A 19,835-nucleotide genomic window follows, 5' to 3' on the forward strand; every position below is an offset into this window, starting at 1 on the left:
CCCCATGGACAAAACCGTTACAAGCTGGGCGCATGATTTCTGCCTTCACCTGGGGATGGATTTTTCTTTTTATTTTTTATTGAAGTATAGTTGATTTACAATGCTGTGTTAATTTCTACTGCACAGCAAAGTGACTCAGTTATACACATATACATTCTTTTTTATGTTGTGTTCCATTATGGTTTATCCTGGGATATTGGATATAGTTCCCTGTGCTATACAGTAGGACTTTGTTGTTTATCCGTTCTGTATGTAATAGTTTGCATCTACTGACCCCAAACTCCCACTCCATCCCTTCCCCTCCCCCCTCCCCCTTGGCAACCACAAGTCTGTTCTCTACGTCTGTGGGTCTGTTTCTGTTTTGCAGGTAGGTTCATTTGTACCATATTTTAGATTCCACATATAAGTGATATCACATGATATTTGTCCACTTGTCTTTCTTGGATTTTTTCTTTATATGCATTTTTTAAAGTTTTAACTGAATTCATGAATTTGGGGGCGGGAAATACATGCACGTGGTATAAAAGTGTCTACAGCGAAAAACGGCCTTCCTGCCCCTTCCTTACCTGGCTTTCCTCCCTGGGAGAACCAGCATGCCCCATTTCTTGAGGAGCTTCCAGAACTATTCTAGGCTTAATAAATCTTGGCTATTATTCTCATCTTTGTGGTGCTTCTGTTTATTACCCTCTCCTGCAGCCAGAAAGCCTTGCTCTAGGGGAGAGGAGAAGTGGGCTTATTGCGAGCCTACTACACGTGGTCACCAGGTGAGGTGCTTTACGCTCTCCTGCTGTTTGGTCCTCCTGACACCCCTGCAGGAACTGTTACCCCTCATTCTACAGGTGTGGACATTGAAACACAGGGAAGCAGGTCACTCAGCTTCCAAGCAGCCTCGAATCGGGTCCTGCTTCCCGCTTGGAAGGGAGTCAGCCTGATTCTCTACTCAAGGTCTTCAATGCTGTTTTCTCACTTCTCTGCAGACAGAAACTTCTGCAGAGCCGTTCCTGCTACTCTCCCTCCTGCTCTCCCCATTCCCTTTTCTGAGAGAGACAGCAGCTCACAGGAAAACCCCTGGAAGCAGAGAGTTTAAAATCAGGAGACAGCAGACCTGCTTCTTCTGACACTGGATGGAACTTCACGGGATCCCTGGGCCTGTGACACAGCACATAGATAGACATGCACCTTTCCAAAGAGGGGTCTGTCACTTTCCATCATTAAAAAAAAAAAAAAAAAAAAAAAGCCCTGAACTGACCCCTGCCCCCAAAAAAGGAGGAAAAGGAATTATAAACCATGACTTGAGAAGAGGAGGAAGGTTCTAGAATGTTCAATAAGTAGCCATCAAATTGTTTGCAAAGCCTCCCAAAATAGTCGCCTCTGAATGCTAAACTGAGTAAGGGGCTTCCTGGAAGGCTGGGTGAAAAGGGAAGTCTCAGCGAGTTGGGGTGTCTTATCCCATGGCTGGGGTACACCTAAAGGGACATGTTTGTGTGAGGTCTGGGTGTTAGTGTGTGTGACCGGATGAAGGTGTCAGAGGCTTGAGGTGGCCTGTGAGATGGGGTGGGAGGGAAAAGAAGGGGCCTTGCCCCCATGGGCTCTTGTATGCAGCAAGGCATCTATCTGAGAGTGAGAGACAGCATGTGTGTGAGGGTGTACACGCGCGCCTCCTGCCGCAATACGCACGGTGCCCCCCCCGACCCCCCCATTCCCCCACCGCCCCCAGCGGAGGAGGGAGATCTTTATCTGGCCCCTGGTGCTACAGGAGTTTCAGGCTTTCTAACCAGCCAGATCTCCCCCGCCTCCCCACCCCAGGCCTTGCCCCCTCCATCCTCTGCACAGGAAGTGGGCTGGCCCTGGGGTTTTAGTCTTTGGCGGCTGGCCCCATCAGCCGTCTACTACCTGGGCCGAGGGAGCCGGAGCTGGGCCTTGGGGAGATGGCTCCAGTCCCAGCAGTGGAGAGAAGCAGAGAGAGCACGCCGCAGCCCCATGTCCCAGCTAGGTAAAGTCCCACCTTGCCCTTACCCTGCCCCTGCCCGGTCCCCAGGTACCAGGGGCTCCCTCCTGGCCCCTGCCACCAGCCACGGGGCTGGAGGTGAAGGTCACGGGGATAACTTTCAGCTCTGACTCAGATCCTCCAGAAGTTTCTGCCTGAACTCCCATCTGCCAGCCCTCACCCCCAACCTTATCTTAGAATCCCCCAGTGACAAGGCAGGCCCTGCTCTCATGGCTCTGGCTTGAGGAAAAGCTGGTCCCTGGTCCTAGGCTTTCCCTCGCTCCCAGCTCTCCCCATGGGAGGTTGGGGGCTACTTTGGGATGAGGGGCTTCCCCAGGCCCTGTGCTGGGCCCCCCAACCCAGAGGGGTGGAGAAGGAGGTGGGAGTCCTGGGAGGGGCAAGGCCAGCTGAGTCTCAGATGTGCTGGGTGCCCAGAGAAGGTGTGGGATGTGGGTGGGAGAGATGCGGCCTACACCGGGGAGGCGCCCCTGTGTAAAGGATACCTTAGGAGGCTGTGGGGCGAGGGGAAAAGAGAGGGACGCCTCTGAGACCTGGCTATGAAGTGGGTGTGCTGCGAGGTTTCTGGGAGCCCTGGGCTGGAGGCCTGACCCCTGGGTTCAAGTTCAGCTTTGTCCCTTACTTGTCTGTGTGACCGGGCAGGTCAGTAGGCTCTCCAGGTGCTACCGGAGGGGATGCGACACTCCATCTCTGCGGCTCCCTGCGGGTCAGGCTCTCCCTCCACTCCTGGGGGCGGAGACCTCCCACCCTTAACTGTGTTTGGAGCAACTGGGGGGCGGAGCCATCCCCAAGGGTCCCCCTGCTACCCCCACAGCCAGCATCCCACGCCCAGCTGGGGAGACGTCCTCAGACTTAAACAGCAAGAGGGAGCCCTGTGGTGGGGGGTTTGGCCAGAGAGGACGAGGGGAGACGGGGCCCATCAAGGTCAGAGGTCAGGTAGGACGTGTCTCCGGCTACTGAGCCCGTGCTTCATGTCCTCCCCCAGTCCCCCTGTACCCTACATCCCATGATGTCAGCCCTGGCAGAGCCTCAGGCTACAACTGACTGAGTTCAAATCCCAGCTTTACCCCAAGAGGCTTACGAGTACCTCAGTCTCGTCATCTGATAAAAGGAGTCATAATGGTACCTACTCAAGGGGTTGCTGTGAACTTTAAATGAGGTAATATCTGCAAAGTGCTAACGACAGTGCCGGGCAGAGTGAGGGCTGAGTATTAGTCATTGTCACCACTATCATCATTATCACCATCATCATCACCATCATCACCATTGTTGTCCTCTTCTTCTAACTTGACCTCAGACGACCTGGGTTTGAGTCCCATCCCTTGGGCAGCTCTGAGCATCAGTCTTGGTATCTATCAAATGGGGATGACAACACACACTCTCAGGGCTTCGGTGGGGACCTAATGAGTCAGTAAGTGTGATCGGCTTTGCAGTCACGAAGGGCAGGGCACACGTGCATGGGTGTGCGTGAGAATCCAGGATGGAAGGCACTTGGGACTCAGAGGTCCCACTTGCCCTCCCTGAGGCTGGGCCTCTTCCTTGCTCTGTGACCTTGAGCAGGTTCCTTAACCTACCTGAGACTCAGTTTCCTCCTCTGCAGGAGGGTGCAGCCTTGGGGACTGCTAGAAGTCCCCCTCACCCTGCCGCCTGCATCCTCCTTGCTCTTTGCCCTCTTGGGGGTCACTGCTGTACCCTTTCGGCTATAGGTGGAGGGGAGCTCATTCTAGATGATGCTACTTCTCCTGCCCAACTCGCTTCAGCTGGGGCTGTGGTTTGGCCCTGACCTTCCTGTGATCTTGCATACCTTTGCCTCCACCCACCTCCTCTCATCCTGAGGCTCTGTGCCAGATCCTGTCCTGGTCCTGGCTGGCCCTGCTGGCGAGGGTCCGGCCCCAGGTGACACCCTCCAGGGGATCCACAGGGCCCCTACCCCAGGGCCATGATCGATGAGTAAGGGGCACAGGGGTCCTGCTGGAGCCCCTTTCCTGGGCTCTGCGCCTTTTGGGGTCCCAACCCTGCGCCCTTTGCTATAGGGGGTTGGAGGGTCCAAAGAAAGAGGCAACCAGGTCCGCTCCGGGAGCGTTGCCCTGTAGGGACAGTGGGATGGGCAAGGAGGTGCCCCCGGGTACTTCTCTGGGCTCCTTTCCACACCCAGGCCAGATACCCACTGGTCGGCCATGCCCCTGCCGGTCCCTGACTCCCCAGGGTGGGGATGGATATTGTGGGCCTTACCTCTGGGGCCAGCGCCTGGGACAGGGTCTGGGCAGGGCAGAACGATGTGAGGGAATGGGCTTTGGGGTGGAGCGCGGGGACGGAATCCCAGCTCTGCCTCTTCCGCGATGTGACCTTGGGCGGGTTAATGGCTTGGAGCCTTGGTCTCCTCATCCGTGTAAGGGGACGATGCACGCACCCAGCCCCTGTTGCTGGGCAGATTAGATAAGCTGGTGCACGGGGAGTGCCTGGCTCAGGGTGGGTGTTCAGTCCCTACCCCCCACCCCACTCCCTCCACGAGTATTGCTGTGAGGTAGTCAGCACACGTTTATTGAGCTCCAGGCAGTCTGCCCTGGCTCAGATTCCACAGCTGCCTCTTATCTGCTGTGTGACCTCGGGTAATCTGCTTCACCTCTCTGTGCCTCAGTTTCTCATCTGAAAATGGGGATAATGAGTGTATCTCCAGTAGATGCTCTTATTGCTGCAGTTAAAGAGTTTAAAATAGAGCCCAGCATAGAGGAACCTCTTGACAAATAGTTTTGGTGTGGTTAAGGGAGCAGCCGGGTAGAGAGGAGGTGGGTTCTAATTCCAGCTCTGAGCTGGCCTCCGTATGTGGACGTAAGCAAATCTTTCCTCTTTCTGGGCCTCAGTTTCCCCAAATTTTGAACAAGGGGTTGGGCCTGCTCTGAGAGTCCTTTCAGCAATGACAACATGGGTCCCAGAATCTCAAAAGGGAAGGAAAGAACATGTGTGGGATAGAGGGACCAACAGATTCAAAGGCCCTGAGGCTGGCATGTGGGCAGCAGAGGGGTGCACCTTGAGAGGACAGGGCCCAGCCTGTCTCTTGGGCAGGGGAGGACGCGGCTGGGTGCTCACTCGTGTTCTCTCCCCTTCTTCCTCCATCCAGGGCTCCCTTCCCCAGCTCCCACCCGCGGATGTGATGGCGGCTCCTGCTCTGTCCTGGTGTCTGTCCCTCCTTGTCCTCCTCTTGCCCCTGGCCATCCCTCGGGCATCTACATCGGTGAACGGTGAGGACCCTGGCATCTGGACCGCTGTGCTTTCCCTCAGGGAGGAGGCCAAGGCCCTTCTAGAACTTCTTCCAGGACCCCTGCTTCTTGGCAGAAGCTCCATCCGCTGGGGCAGGAGGCGGGGGGGAGGGGGGCAATGGGACCAGAGACCAGCTATCCACCTTCTCCCTCAGCCCTCCACCTGCCCGCGCCGCACCCACGTGCCCCTCCAAGCCGCAGGAAGACACCGTCTTCTTGCCCCTGCCCTGCCTCGACCTGTCTGGGGGTCACTGCAGGCTATGGGGCTCAGTTTTGTCCTCTCCCAAATGGATTCACGAACCCCTTCTCTGCCTGCCAGGATTGACTACTTCCTCACCTGGTAGGTGCAGGAGTGGCGGGCGAACCCCAGAGGGCCATGGGCACCCTGCAGCCAGCCACGCACGCCTCATCTTACCAGCAGATGCTTCCAAGCTCACGTGCTTCTACAACTCGAGAGCCAATATCTCCTGTGCCTGGAGCTGGGATGGGGGACTGCAGGTCACGACCTGCCACATCCATGCCCAGCCGGATAAAAGGTGTGTGTGGGGTCGACAGACAAATGTACAGAATCTCAGGGAGGTGAGATCTGATAGTCACTGACTTTTAGACTATTGAAATCCTAGCTCTCAGACCCCAAGAACTCTGCACGTTGAGAATCTTGGACTAATAGGACCCACAGACTCTTGGTGTCACAGGAGTCTGGAAGAACTTGGGGGTCGGCTATTTAGACTCCTGGAGCCTGAATGGCAGTGGGGCGTGCAGTCCAGGCTGCAGTGGAGGGGCTGGGCATGAGCCAGACAAGGTAGTTTGGGGACATTGGGCTGCTCACCTGCTATGCCGAGGCTGGATTCAGTGTTAGAGGCAAAGGGGGCAGAAGGGGGATCCCCAAACTTTTTGAGCAACCTGGGATTTTGACAGATGCCAAGGGCAGCTGTGGGGACAGGGAACTGGGGAATGGCTGGGGAAACTGGAGACTGGGAAGGAGATGGTGAAGTGTCACCGTGATCCAAACATCCCGGTGGCAGCCAGCAGAGGTGGCTTTGGGGTTTGACCTTGGCTCCCAGGTGGATGGTGATCACAAGGGGCTCTGAAGGCCCATCAAGGATCATCTTCACCCTAAACCCTATGGGGAGACTTTGGAGGGCTTTAGGCGGGGAAGGCCGTGTGTCCTGAACTGGTTTGTTTCTAGATCACTTTAGCCGCCGTGAGGCCTGGCTGGGATGAAGAGGCAGGAAAAGATGCTCACGAAGGGAGGTCGGCACGTGGGGGTTGGCATAGAGCCCGGGCACAGACCAGCAACGCTGCATGGGGACTCTCCCAAGGGCCAGCTCTGGGGTGGGGAGGTCCCTCTTTTTCTTCTAAGAGGGTTCTTTTGTCTTGAAAGGCAGTGGAACGAATCCTGTGAGCTGCTCCCAGTGAAGCCGGGATCCTGGGCGTGTAACCTCATCCTAGGACCCCCAGATGTGAGTAGCCGTAGCTGAGGGGAGAGGCCAGGGGGCCGGTGGGTGCAGAGGGGCGTCCTTCCGGGGGAGGAGCTGGGGCCCAGCAAGCCCAGTGCCCAGGGGCTGCGGCAGAGCAGGCTTCTGGGGCTGAGGAGGCAGAAGGAGGGAGGTGGCATCCAAGGAGAACAGAGGCCTGACCTGGGGGCTGAGGGATCTGAGGTACGTGAGGCATCGGCCACTCTGCCTCTGCTCCTGCTGTGTCCCCCACGCTTTGTGGAGCCTGTGACACTCCTGTGTTCCTTATCAAGTGGGGAGAGCACCTACTAGTCATAATAACCCCCATATCCGACTCCTCCCGAGGTCTGGGCAAGTACAGGGTGGGGTGCGGTTAACAGTGTGGATTGCACCGCTGGACGGTCCGGGTTCCATCCCTGGCTCCATCGTATACCAGCTGGGTGACGTTGAGCATCTTCTGAGTCCCAATTACCCCTTCTGTAAAAGGGAATAATAACGATCCTTACCTGGTAGGGTTGTTCTGAGGATCAAGCGCTTAGAATGCCACCCAGAACAGAACATGCACTTGACACGATTGCCAGGGGATCCTTACGACTGTGCGTGGGTACCAGCACTGTCCCCTTCTTATCAATGAGGAAACTGAGGCTCAGAGAGGTGAGGTCCCTGCCCAAGTCACATAGCCAGGGGGAGGCAGAGCTGGGATTGAACCCAGGTCTGTGAGACCCCCAGCCTGGGCCTTTCAACCTTGCACTAGGCTGCCTCTCAAAGAGCAGGAGGCTGTGTCCATGTGGGTGTGCATCAAATTATTGTCTGGCAAACCCTTCTTGGCAGCGGTGGGCACCAGGGATGCTCAGACCACATTTTCCAACCCTTATCAGGTTCTATACATTCTCCAGGAGCAGGAGAATGTGGAGATGAGCTCACACGACACAGTGTAGCTGATAAAGGCAGAGCCCCTCGAACCAGATTGCTGTGCCCGTCCCCTTGAGCTCTGCAGATGGTCTGGCTTCAGATCCTGGCTTCACCTAGCTGTGTGGCCTTAGGCAAGTCCCTCAGCCTCTCTGTGCTTCAGTCTCCTCAGCTGTAGGATGAGAATAGTGATTGTGCTCGTCTCATTGGGTACTGAGAGAATTAAATGAGATAATATACATGCGGTGCTTACGAGAGTGTCTGGCACAGGGTCAGCACTCAGCAGAACGTATTATTGGCGTCTTTGCAACAACGACAATTATACTAATAATAATACAGTAAGTCCCCTACATACGAACCTTCAAGCTGCAAACTTTCAAAGGTGCGAATGTGCGTTTGCATGTCCAATCGTGTAAGTTAGTTCATGTGTCTGGCGTACATTGTCACGTGCGTGCATCCTTTACAAGTGGTTGTGCTTTTTGCACTTTACTGTACAGTACTGTATAGAGTACAGTAGTACAGTATCTTTATTTCAAGCCCGGGATGCCTGGTGGAAGCAAGCGTAAAAGCAGTGGTATATAGCCGATTGTGTTAGTTGGGTACCTAAGCTAACTTTGTTGGACTTACAAACAAATTGGACTTACGAACGTGCTCTCGGAACGGAACTCGTTCATATGTAGGGGACTTACTGTAATAATGTGATGATACTATTATTATCTGGGAAAATCTGGCCCCCATAGCAGCTGGTAGGCGGCTGGGGCAGGGTCCTTGGGGTGGAGACGAAGCAATTGTTCTCCGCTCCAGGAACTCTGATGATCAAGTTCAAGGTTTGTTCACAGTGGGCCCTGCGGCAGGTCAGAGGGGCTGTGCCCGGGGTCCTGGGCCTGAAAACACCACCCCGGACCCCGGAATGCAGATGCTAACAGGGTCTGCACCAGACCCTCCTCCTGCCGGGCTGCAGGGCTGCCCTCCGCACAGGGAGGAGGCTGCCGTAAGCTGTTCACTTGGCCAGGGCTACAGTCTCTGTGGGGCTCTGGATGCAGAGGCCTGAGTTTGCATCCAGGCTCCCCTGCTGACCAGTTGTGTGATTTGGGGCAAGTCCCTTAACCAATCCCAGCCTCAGGTTTCACACCTGCAGTGTGTGGATGGGCAGCTGTGAGCATCAGCCGGAGAAGCGCCTAAGGTACCTGAACAGTGCCTGCCCACAGGAGTTGCTGGTTCCTGGCCATTTCCTTCCAGAAAAGTGAGGGTGCGGGGGTGGAGAGAGATGGGGGAGAGGAAGCTTTCACACTCAAAGCTATAATGCAAGCATAGGTCCGGACCTGCACCTTCTTGGGGGCTCATCCTGCTTGCACACCTCTTGTGACGGGGAACTCCCTTCCTCCCAAGGCAGCTCACTTCACTTGGATCAGGGATTGACAAATTACTATAGCCCATGGGCCAAAACCAGCCTGCTGCCTGTTTTTATAAATAAAGTTTTATTGGCACACAGCCAAGCACATTCGCTCTCATGTTTTTTCATGGCTGTTTTCATACGACAACGGCAAAGTTGAATAGTTGTGACAGAGACCATATGACCTGCAAAGTCAAAAATATTAACTAACTGACCCTTTTCAGAAAGCTTGCTGGGCCCTGCCTTAGACGGAGGGGCTCAGGGAGGGGGTCCAGCTTGTCGCAGTCGCGGTCTCCCCTCCTGTCCTCCCCCGTCCTCATCCCAGCAGCCTCCCCCTCCCCGCACCAGCTGCTGGCAGCTACATCCCTGGCCTCCTTCCCTTGCAGTCTCAGAAACTGACCATAGTTGATGTCATCAACTTGACCGTGATGTGCCGCGAAGGGGAGAGGTGGAGGAGGATGATGACCCAGAATTTCAAGCCCTTTGACAACAGTGAGAGAGGACTCCAGGGTGGGGCTGGGAGGGGGATGGAGGGGTGGGCACCTCCCTCCCTGTCTCCCCCTCTGGGATCACCCTGCTCCAGTCTCTCCCCATCAGCTTCCATGCCCACATCTGACCAACCCACTGCCCGCTGAACTTGGGATGAAGTCCCGGGTCCCTACCCTGGCGTTCAAGGCCACTTGGCCTGGCTTCCCTCTCCAGCACGCCTCCTCTCGTGGCCTATATTCCTGCCACACCAAAGCCCAGTTCTCCAGATTCAACTTGCCCATCCATGCCTCTGAGTCTTTGCACGCGCTGGCCCCACTGCCTGGAAGGCTCTTCCCACCCGGAAAATTCCCACTCACCCTTCAAGGCTCAGTGAAGAGTCACCTCCTCCAGGAGTCCTTCCCAGACTCCCCCACCTCTTTCAGGGTGTTTATGTCCTGGGTCTTTGCTGCCTGATTATGGGTCTGTCTCCCTCATTGGGCTGTGAACTTCCCTGAGGGTAGAGTCTCTGCCATCCCTATGTCTCCATTCTGAATACTCAGCATCAGGCTCGATCTGGGCAGTGCTCTGGGAAGGTTCGTTGAACGACTGAGTGCCCTGCCCCACCCCCAGCCTTCACCCCCCTCCCTTCCCGAACTTGGAGGTCATCTCTAGGGAAGAGACGGGGGCAGAGGGTGAGATCCAGGGTTCTAAATGCAGCCCTGCCTTAATTGAGTGCAGTCTGACTGGCAGATCATTTAACATGTCTGAGCCTCAGTTTCCTCATCTGTAAAGTGGGGATAACCAATTACCCGCTGCCCATGGTTGCTGTAAGGAATCTATAAGCCAAGACACAGAAACTGCTTAGCATGTGCTCAATAAACATTTGCTTATTATTATTTGTGTGGTTCTACAGAGTCTCAGATGTATAAAAATTTAGAACAATTGAACTTCAGAATCATACAATCTTACAATCATATAAGGTTGATGAGATAGAATTAAGTAAAATAAATGAGATGATCCAGGTAAAACTCTCTGATCAATTCTGAGTGCAGAGAAAGGCTGCCTTGATTCATTCATTCAGCAGGTATTTAATCAAGGGCCTACCATGTGCCAGGTAATGTTCCAGGCACCGAGGATACCCGAAAGAATCAAGTCGTTGCCCTCAACGAGCTCAGAGTCTGGTGGGGGAGACAGAAAATGAATAAAGGACCAGAAGTAGATATTTAATACGTTGGGTGTTGATAAGTGCTAGGAAGAGAAATGAAACAGGTGAGGGGGACAGAGAGTGGTTGGTGGTTGGGGAAGGCTTCTCTGAATATGTGATATTTGAGCAGGGACCTGCCAGTCTCCGGGGAAAGGGAACGCAGGGAGGGAGGAGCAGCACGTGCAAAGGTGGAGGTGTGAGCCCGGCACGGCTTTCTCATCTCAGCATCAGCCTCCGGTGTCCCCCAAGCTTTTTCTCTCTCCTTTTATCTCTTCCCGTCTCCAGTTCGTCTGATGTCCCCCCACTCCCTCCAAGTCGTCCACATAGGGACCCACAGATGCAACATAACCTGGAATGTCTCCCAGTTCTCCCACTACCTTCAGAGCAGTGTGGAGTTTGAGGCCCGGACAAGGTCCCCGGGCTGCAGCTGGGAGGTGAGTACCCAGCTCCACCCCGACCTGCCCTCATTCCTTCCTGTCCTCGTCACCCTGGCTGTCCTTCACCTCAGCAAAGCCACAGAAGCCCCTAAGCAGCCCCTGCCGCTCCTCTGTACTGCCTGCCCCGCTTCCCCCTCCCTCCGTGTGTCCCCTGACACCCCAGGGGTCCAGCTGGTGGTGGATTCCAGGCAAGATTTACAAAGCCAAGAGGCAGGCGACTGCCCTCTCTGGAGATTTCAGAGGCCCTGGGCAGCCGCCCTTCCCTCTTCAAATCCAGTGTGGTCCAAGTCCACGGGAGCTGGGACTTCCTGACTGTCCAGTGGTTAAGACTCCGCCCTTCCCCTGTAGGGGGCGTGGGTTCGATCCCTGGTCGGGGGAAATAAGGTCCCACATGCCAAGGGGTGCTGCCAAAAAAAAAAAAAAAACTATAAAAAAACAAGTCCACAGGGGTTGGTTGCTTACTCATTCACTTATCCATTCCTTTATTCGCTCACTCACTCACTCACTCACTCAACAAACATTCACTGAGTACCTACTACGTGCTAGATACGGGGAGAGAGTGGAGGGCGGGCCTGATGAGCTGCCTGCTCTCAGGAAACTCACATGGGGGATGGGGGCAGACAGCCGGCGCCCAGAAACAGGAGACTATGGGATGTTGATACATACTATCATGAAAATTAAATGTGATAACGCAGTTGAGAAGGGCTGGGCCAGGGTACTTCAGACTCAGGTGACCAGGGAAGGCCTTTCTGAGATCTGGGGCTCAAGCAGGAGCTGACCTTTTGAGGATCTGGGGAGGGTCTTCCAAGCAGAAGAAAGAGCCATTGCAAAGGCAAGACATGGCCTGTGTGTCTAGGGCACCGGAAGAAAAGCAAAAAGGGTGATGCAGAGGTGGGAGAAGTGTTTGGGAAATCCCTCTTTCTGGTCGAGTGGAGAATAGACTATAGCAGAGCACAGGGTTGAGGGGAGGGGAAGCAGGGGGACGTTGTATGGTGCCCAGAGGTGGTGGGAGCTCAGACCTGGAGGAGAAAGGAGTGGAGAGAAGGCGGAAGGGTGCAGAAATAGTTTCCAGAGGTGGAACCAGGTTCTGGACGTGGAACCAGCTGATTGGCAGATGGCTTTGGATGTGGGAGGCGTTTAGGATGACCCTGGAGTTTTGGGCCCCAGCAACTGGGTAGTCAGGGAGCCTTTCTGTAGGATGAGGGGACAGTGGAGGGCAGGTGGCTGAAGGGAATAAAGGAAGGTGTTGTTCTGCTCGGCGTCTCGGCCAGCCCTGCCACAGGAGGTGAGGTGGGCAGTGGGGACCCCTCTGGTCTGACAGCCCTGTTTCTGCCCCAGGACACCCTGCTGCTGACCCTCAGGCAGAACCAGCAATGGATCTCCCTGGAGATGCTGGCTCCAGACACGCTGTATGAGCTTCAGGTGCGGGCCAGGCCCCAGCTAGGCAACCACGAGGCTTGGAGCCCCTGGAGCCAGCCCCTGGCCTTCAGGACAAAGCCTGCAGGTACTGATGGGGAGCTGGGGTGGGGATGCAGCTCCGGCAGGAGGCAGTGGCTGGTGTGGGGGGCTTGGGGTGTAGGTATGGAGCCCTTTGGCCATCATTAGCTCACTTGATGTGACCCACAGGGTGGGCAACATGGGCGTGTTTTACAGATGGGAACAGGGGATCAGTGAGGGGGTGGGACTTGCCATTGGCCTTGTGAGTTAGTGGGGAGGCCAGCGAGGCGCCTTCCACTCTCTCCACCCTGAAACTTCAAACTCTTGGTTTCTGCCGAGGTCAGGGGTGGGCTGTTTTCACCTGTTAGCCTGTTTCCTCATCTGTAAAGTGGGTACCATGGTACCGAGGCAGGGATGCTGTGACGAAGCATGTCGGCCGCGATGCCCCATGTCAGCTGGGCACACAGCAGGTCTGCTGGACCAGCTGGGACCCTGTAAAGGCCTTGGGTCAGAGGTCGGCCTGTCCCTCAGCACCAGGTCATGGGTGGGGGATGCTGGATTGAGCCAGGGTGGGTGGGGGCACTTCTCTAACCCCTCCCCTTCTCTTCCTCCCACCCTGGGCAGCAACCAAGAAGAAGACCCCGACCCTTCCTTGGTTGGGCCACATCATGTTGGGCCTCAGCTGCGCTTTTGGTTTTGCCCTCTTGGTTTACTTTCTGACCAGCTTTCGGTACAACGGGCGGTGGTAAGAGCGCTCCCCTCCCTGTCCTTCATGCTCCTGTCTGACACGACTCCTCCCCGCCAGGTCAGGTTCTGGGCTGACCCCCCTGCTCTCACTCTCCAGTGCTCCCTCTGCCCTCCCAAGAGCCCTCCCTGCCTAACACCTGGTCTTTCCGCCAAAGATGGAAGCCCATGGAACCAGCCCGAAGGGAGTGGGGCGGGGAGAGCCCCATGGGAGCCCTGCCCAGAGCATCATGCCCAGGACTTGAGTATGTGTGTGTGCACTTGCCAGCTGCCTGTGTGTTGGGGGGGTCCTCATGCGTCTGGGCATTCATTTGTTTATTCCTTTATTTACTGAGTCCTAGCTCTGGGCTGGGTACGGTGCTGAGTGCTGGGAACGCAAGGGCAACCACAGGCATGTCGTCCCATCTTCGTGGACCCACAGTCCCATGGGGGAAGGCAGATACATCTTAATCATGCACGTTTATAACGACACACGTGATTAGGCTGGTGAAGGAAGGAAGGTACCATATGTACCGGAAGCAGGCAACAGGGAAAGGAACCTCAGCTAAGGGGTGGCCGGGGGTCGGGGGGGTGCTTCCCTGAGGAAGTAATGATTGATTCCACTGAAATCTGGAGGAGAAGTGAACCAGGCAGGGAAGGGTCGGGGAGCACATCTCAGGAGGAGGAAATAGCTTGTCCAAAGATCCTGGGTGGGAACAAGGCAGGAGCATTCCAGGAACTGAAAATGCAGGGAGGTGGGTGTGGCCAGAGACCAGAAAGGAGTTCGGGACCCGAGCCTGGACCTCTGGGTGGCAGCCAGGTTTTCTGGGGGTCTTGAGGCTGTGGCATACAACTTGAGGCAGATGCACACAGTTACTGGGGCACTCAGCTTGGCAAGCAGAGCATGGGTTGGAATTCAGCCTCCATTCACCACCGCCCCCCCACCCCCAAAAAAACCCCAGGTGCCCTTGGGCAGTGCACAGCTTGAACCACCGTCCATGGCAGCCTTGACTAGGTGGCTCACCATCTGGCGTCTCTCCTACCTCCCTCCTCTTGGTTCACTCTGCTCTATTAGGGCTGATCAGAGCCCCTTCTTCTTTGTCCCCTACCGCTCTGGCTTGCGTGGTCCCCCACCCTCACATCCTTCTCTTGCATGGCATCCTGCCCTCTGTCTCCACATTACAATGAATGGTAAACTTGCACACTTGCTTCACCGTCTGGCTCCCCATTAGAATGTCAGTTCCGTAAGAGCAGGGACCTTCTCTGTTGGCTATTCTCGTGTCCCCAGTGCCCAGCACAATACCCTCCCTTACTGGGCACACGATCAATATCGACAAAATAAATGAACAGCTCGGCGCCCTGCCCTCAGAGCTGCGGGGCTGATGGCAGGACACTGTGGTCCCCTTCCCTTCTCACCCTCCTTCCCTCCCTTCCTCTCCCCTGTCCAGGCTGAAGAAGGTTCTGAAGTGTCACATCCCAGACCCCTCGGAGTTCTTTTCCCAGCTGAGCTCCGAGCATGGAGGAGATTTCCAGGTAGGAGTCTGGAGGTGGAGGACAGAGTAGGCAGTTGGCACGGGCTGGCCAGAGGGTGGGCAGTGGTGTGGAATGGATGGGGAGGAGGTGCAGGAACAGCGGGTTTTTGCCCTTTGTGGAAGAAGAAATGTAAAGTGAGCTGCCTCGCGGATGGGCACGGGCCCCTTTCCCCAGTGTTCTCAGGCTGAATGGCAGCTCCCATCTGAGCCAGACTGCCTGGGCTCTAACCCCGGCTCCACCACTTCCTGGCTGTGTGGCCTTGGGCAAGTTATAGAACCTCTCGGTGTCTCAATTTCCTCACCTGTAAAACGGTGGGTGGTGGGGGGATAATGTTACTATGTGTATGGTCCCAAGGACATTGCCTGGCACACAGCAAGTGCTCACGAAGCTCTAGCTAGAATTACTGGCACCAGGCTGCTGATGGAGCAGGATTTGCCAGGTGCAAGTTCTCTCCACCCCGCTCCCTGTGCAGACCTGCCCCGTGGGGCTAGTGCTTTCCCTGCTCTTGCAAAAACTCCCTGGTCAGGCTCCGTGACTTATCACAGACGTTAGCAAGGCCTCTAGGCATTTCTAGTTACAAAACACAGATTCATTTTAAAAGTGCACGCCCACATGTCAGAACACTCAGCGCCATTTAAAGTGTAGTCGTCTCCCCTCCCTCAGCCCACACATGCTTCAGGAAGGAAGTTTCAAGGGGGTAGGGGGATGTGGTGGGCTGCTTCTACCACCCCACCCCCACTCTAGGCTCCCTAGATTGGTGTTGGTGGAGGGGGGGTGAGGTGGGGGCGGAGAGAAGTCAGGAGGAATGTTGAGGGGCTGGAAAGCCATGCTGGACCAGAGCTGTCAGGAGCTGGCTTTGGTGTTCTCTATCAGGGCTGATCAGAGCCCCTTCTGGAATTCTTCGGAAAACTCCCATGACTGGGGGTAGCTTACCTACAGCACTCTGGATGTGGGGGAATGTATCTCCTTAAAATTCCTCCTTCAGCCCTAAATGTAGTGAGCTCCCCATCAACAGAGGTATTCAAGTCAGCCTTGGCTGACTATGTGTCCGCCACATGGCAGAAGGGATTCCTACATTGGAACCGGCTGGAGGCAGGACTAGATGCATCCTCAGACCTCTTCTGCCTTGAAGTCCTTCTCATTCTATGGGCTTAGGACATTTTGAGGTGGGACTGGGGTCCTTTCTAGAGAGTTCCAAGCCACTCCATCTTCCCACGAGGTCATCCCCAGGTCTAGATGCCTGGCCCAGGCCTGCTGTGTGGAGGGGCTATTCCGAGGAGGCCCTGGGGATGCATGATGTGACTGGGGGCTGGCCAAGTGGGACCCCACCCTCTCCTCTGCATGTGGGTGACAGGCCAGCTGCTCTCTCTCTCTCTGCCCCAGAACCCCCGGCTCCAAGACTGCAAGGCCCACTGCCCTGCCTGTGGGACCCTGGAGTGCGTGTGCCAGTGTATGTGAAGGGGGATGAGTTTCTTCCTGTGCCCCCCGCCCACCTGCGCTTCAGGGCATTGTGGATGGAGGCCTAGGCCCAGGAAGTGCCTGACCACACACACCTCTGAGGGCGGCCCAGCGAGGCCCAGCACACCAGTGCCGGCCCCAGGCCTGCCCTCTTTTTCTTCTGGCCACTGCTTAGCACTGCTGCCTGGCCCTGCCCTCCGCTGCTTCTTCTAGCGTTGGAGCCACACCTGACCTGGCTCTTTCCCTGCCTCCCTAGCCTGCTATCCCTCTTTGCCATCCTTAGTTTGTCCTCGCTGTCCCTCTCTCTCGGCCCTTTCTCCTGTAACATGAACTCCTGGTTTGGGGGAGGGTGTAGATTTTGTCGAGTGGCTCAGCCCCGGGAACTCACTCCGGGGACGGAGAACCAGGATGTTTCTCTTCTGGTCCATTAATTCATCTGCAGAACATCAGCTGGGCACGAGAGTGCAGGGGGCCTGGTCCCATCAGGCCTGGTCCCTGTGCTGGGGGGACCACAGTCCAGCTGCAGAGGGCTCCCAGGACAGAAGGCTGTTGGGGGTTCTCAAGGGCACCCTCTTGAGGCCCCATCACCCTGCCCTGAGGGGTGAACACTCCCCTACACTTCTGCTGGGTAGTCTGCATTTTACCTGTGTCAGGTGTTTCCACCTTCATTTTCTTCTTTAACGTCTCTCTGCTGGCCCATAGTGAGGAAGTCAGGAAAGAGGCAGCTAAATGTTGTGGAATTGAGGCTCAGAGAGGTGCAGTGACCTGCCCAGGGTCACACAGCTAGAGAGTGCCAGCGCCAGGGCTGGAACCCGGGTCTCCCTGTTCCTTGCCAGGGCTCTGTGGACTCCAGAGCAACTGAGAAGTGCTCTGATGGGTGCTTTCCTCTCTCTGTGGATGGAGGGCGTGGGGGGTGGAGGGCTGCAGGGCACCAGGAGGGAGTGGTCAACTGGGGGACAATTAGCTCCCCACTGGAGATGGTTCCATGGCAGTGTGAGTGGGGAACCTGGGACCCAGCTCTTCCACCTGCTGGCTGTGTGATCAGGGCCAGGGCACAGGCCCTCTCTGGGCATCTGTATGGTGACCGTGATGTGCTCTCAGGACCCTTTCTGCTTCAGCAGTGGTTGGTTGGTTCACACACTCGCACTGGTCCCCACCAGACACTCTGAGGAGTCTACCAATTGCTGTGTTTCCGGGACCGAGAGCGGCACCAGGCTCACAGGAGCTGCTCGATAAACAGTCACACATTGAACCAAGACATCTCCTGGGCACCTACAGCGAGCCAGGAAGGCCTGTGCTGGGCCTGGGAAACAGCCACACCCCCTGGGCTGATGCAGAGGGTTCCCCAAACCAGTGGGCAGGGTTTGTGTGTGTGTGTGTGTGTTTGGGAGGTGGTGGCTACAGTCAAGGAGGGCTTCCCGGAGGGGGCAGCCCTGAGCGGACTGCTGAAGGAGGACGAGTTAGGGGATGTTGCTGAGTCTGGAGGAGGTGGCCACTCACCCTCCCGCTGCTCTTTCTCCTGGCAGAAGTGGCTCTCCTCGCCCTTCCCCTCATCCTCCTTCAGCCCCAGCGGCCCACTGCCCGAGATCTCCCCACTGGAGGTGCTGGACAGGGACGCCAAGGCCACGCAGCTGCTCCTTCTGCAGCAGCAGGACAAGGGCTCGTCATCCTCAACCGAGACCAGCGGCCACTCGGTGACCAGCTGCTTCACCAACCAGGGCTACTTCTTCTTCCACCTCCCAGACGCCCTGGAGATCGAGGCCTGCCAGGTGTACTTCGCCTACGACCCCTTCATGGAGGAGCCCGATGAGGGTGGGCCCGGGGTGCCAGAGGGGGCTCTCCTCCCACCCCTGCCGCCTCCGCCAGGGGAAGAGGATGCCTACTGCACCTTCCCCCCTGGGGACGACCTGCTGCTCTTCTCCCCCAGTCTCCTCGGTGGCTCAGGCCCCCTGAACACTGCTGTGGGGGACACTGGGGCTGGTGAAGAGTGGCTGCCCCCCACCCCGCAGGAGGGAGTCCCTGGAGACTGGGCCCCCCAGCCCCTGGGGCCTCCCACCCCGGAAGCCCCTGACCTGGTGGATTTGCAGTCACCCCCGGAGGGTGCTCTGGGAGAAGCAGCAGTGGAGGTGCCTGTCCCCAGCCTGAGGGAGGGGGCCGGCTTCCCCTGGGCCAGCTCTCCTGGGCAAGGCCAAGTCCGGGCCCCCACCTCCTGCCTGACCCTGAACACCGATGCCTACCTGTCCCTCCAAGAGCTCCAGGATCAGGACCCGGCTCACACAGTGTAGACAGACGGCCAGGGCTGGGAGGCAGGTGGCCTTCCGCTGCTGCACCAGGCCCAGCTGAGGACTCTCTGTCTGTGAGGCTTGTCCACTGCTGATACGCGGTGTCCAGCTGCCCCCGGTCATCTGTGGCCAGAGGGCCCTCACCCAGCCCTGCACACTCGGCTGTTCACTTCCACACCTCATTTGCTGCTCCCTGGTCCTATGGCCCAAGCCAAGAACTTTGGGGGGAGAGGCGCTTTGACTCCCCACTGCCTCATCAATCGTGGAGTCCTGCGGGTTTTGCCTCTGAAGCGTCCCTCCTCTCCAGCCCTGCAGCTACTCTTCAGGGAGAATTCGTGGTTCTCCACGGGCCTTCACCCTGGGCTCCTCACAGGGCTTCCTGCCCCAGTCACAACCCCTCCCACCCACCCACCACAGGACAACCAGAGTGCTCTTTCCAGAACGCAAATAGGGCTATGCTGCTCCGGGTTTAAAACCCTGCCGTGGCTCCCCACTGCCCTCAGCACCACTTCTTGGCCCTCTCCTTGCCCCTCCAGCATCGTGTTGGGACATTCCCTTCTGGTAGCCTCCCAAGAGTCCTACTGAGCCACTTGGAGCTCCCTCATTCCCCCACACCTTTACACATGCTCTTCCCTGTGCCTGGGGTGCCCTCTCCTCCCTCATCTAGGTGACAAGCTCCCTTTATCCTGCAAGTGTCAGTTCTGCTTCCCTGGGAGGGAAACACCACCTCCTTCAATGTGCCCAAACTTTGAGATTCGGTGCTGGAGGGACAGGCTCTCAGGGTCACAGGGTGGCTGGACAAAGTGGCCCTGTCACTTCCCCTTTGGGATCTCTTGTGACCTTTGAATGCTTGGCTACAGCATCCTTAACGCTGTGGCCCAAGTATGGACACAAATGCCCCAGCAAAGTGGACACCGGCTGGATCTTTCCACAATGGCTTCACAGTAGCATGCTGCTGGAAAGTAAACCCCTCCTAGTGGCAGGTCCTGATGCTGTCACAGGGAGCCCTCCCTTGGGCCCCTCCTGCTCCACCCTCCACTGGTCTTTTCTGCAGCTCAGGGGCTGGCACACCGCCTCCAGATGGCAGCTCCACTCACTACACTTGGCACAGTGCACTTGGCACTCCATCATATTCCCTGGGTGAATTGATGAACTATCTGGCATCACCTTGCCTGGGCTCCCTGCGCCCAGCTGCCTTCATGCAGGGGGTACCATCCACCTCACAGGAGCACCCCTGGCGCCTTGACATTTCTGAGGTCAAGACTTGGAGAG

The 19,835-nt window shown here is 56.6% G+C and overlaps 1 protein-coding gene across 1 annotated transcript; it reads left to right on the forward strand.

Annotated features, from left to right (window-relative positions):
- The first annotated feature begins 1,946 nt into the window (after window positions 1–1,946).
- Window positions 1,947–18,566, forward strand: IL2RB (interleukin 2 receptor subunit beta). Its single transcript, XM_061206080.1, has 10 exons — window positions 1,947–1,993; window positions 5,124–5,244; window positions 5,684–5,798; window positions 6,647–6,725; window positions 9,408–9,513; window positions 10,979–11,127; window positions 12,469–12,634; window positions 13,192–13,312; window positions 14,739–14,823; window positions 17,808–18,566. Exons 2-10 carry the CDS (start codon window positions 5,157–5,159, stop codon window positions 18,564–18,566), a joined length of 1,668 nt encoding a protein of 555 aa, XP_061062063.1. The 5' UTR covers window positions 1,947–1,993; window positions 5,124–5,156.
- Window positions 18,567–19,835: the final 1,269 nt, after the last annotated feature.

The sequence above is a fragment of the Eubalaena glacialis genome, chromosome 11 (genome assembly GCF_028564815.1).
Source record: "Eubalaena glacialis isolate mEubGla1 chromosome 11, mEubGla1.1.hap2.+ XY, whole genome shotgun sequence".
In the NCBI taxonomy this organism is placed as follows: domain Eukaryota; kingdom Metazoa; phylum Chordata; class Mammalia; order Artiodactyla; family Balaenidae; genus Eubalaena; species Eubalaena glacialis.

What these genes read in the sequence shown, in the direction of transcription:
- IL2RB (XM_061206080.1), top strand. Translation starts at nt 5,157, where the DNA reads ATGGCGGCTCCTGCTCTGTCCTGGTGTCTGTCCCTCCTTGTCCTCCTC. An exon ending in GGCATCTACATCGGTGAACG is followed by an intron (nt 5,245 to 5,683) that starts GTGAGGACCCTG and finishes TCTTACCAGCAG; the next exon opens with ATGCTTCCAAGCTCACGTGC. An exon ending in TTTCGGTACAACGGGCGGTG is followed by an intron (nt 13,313 to 14,738) that starts GTAAGAGCGCTC and finishes TCCCCTGTCCAG; the next exon opens with GCTGAAGAAGGTTCTGAAGT.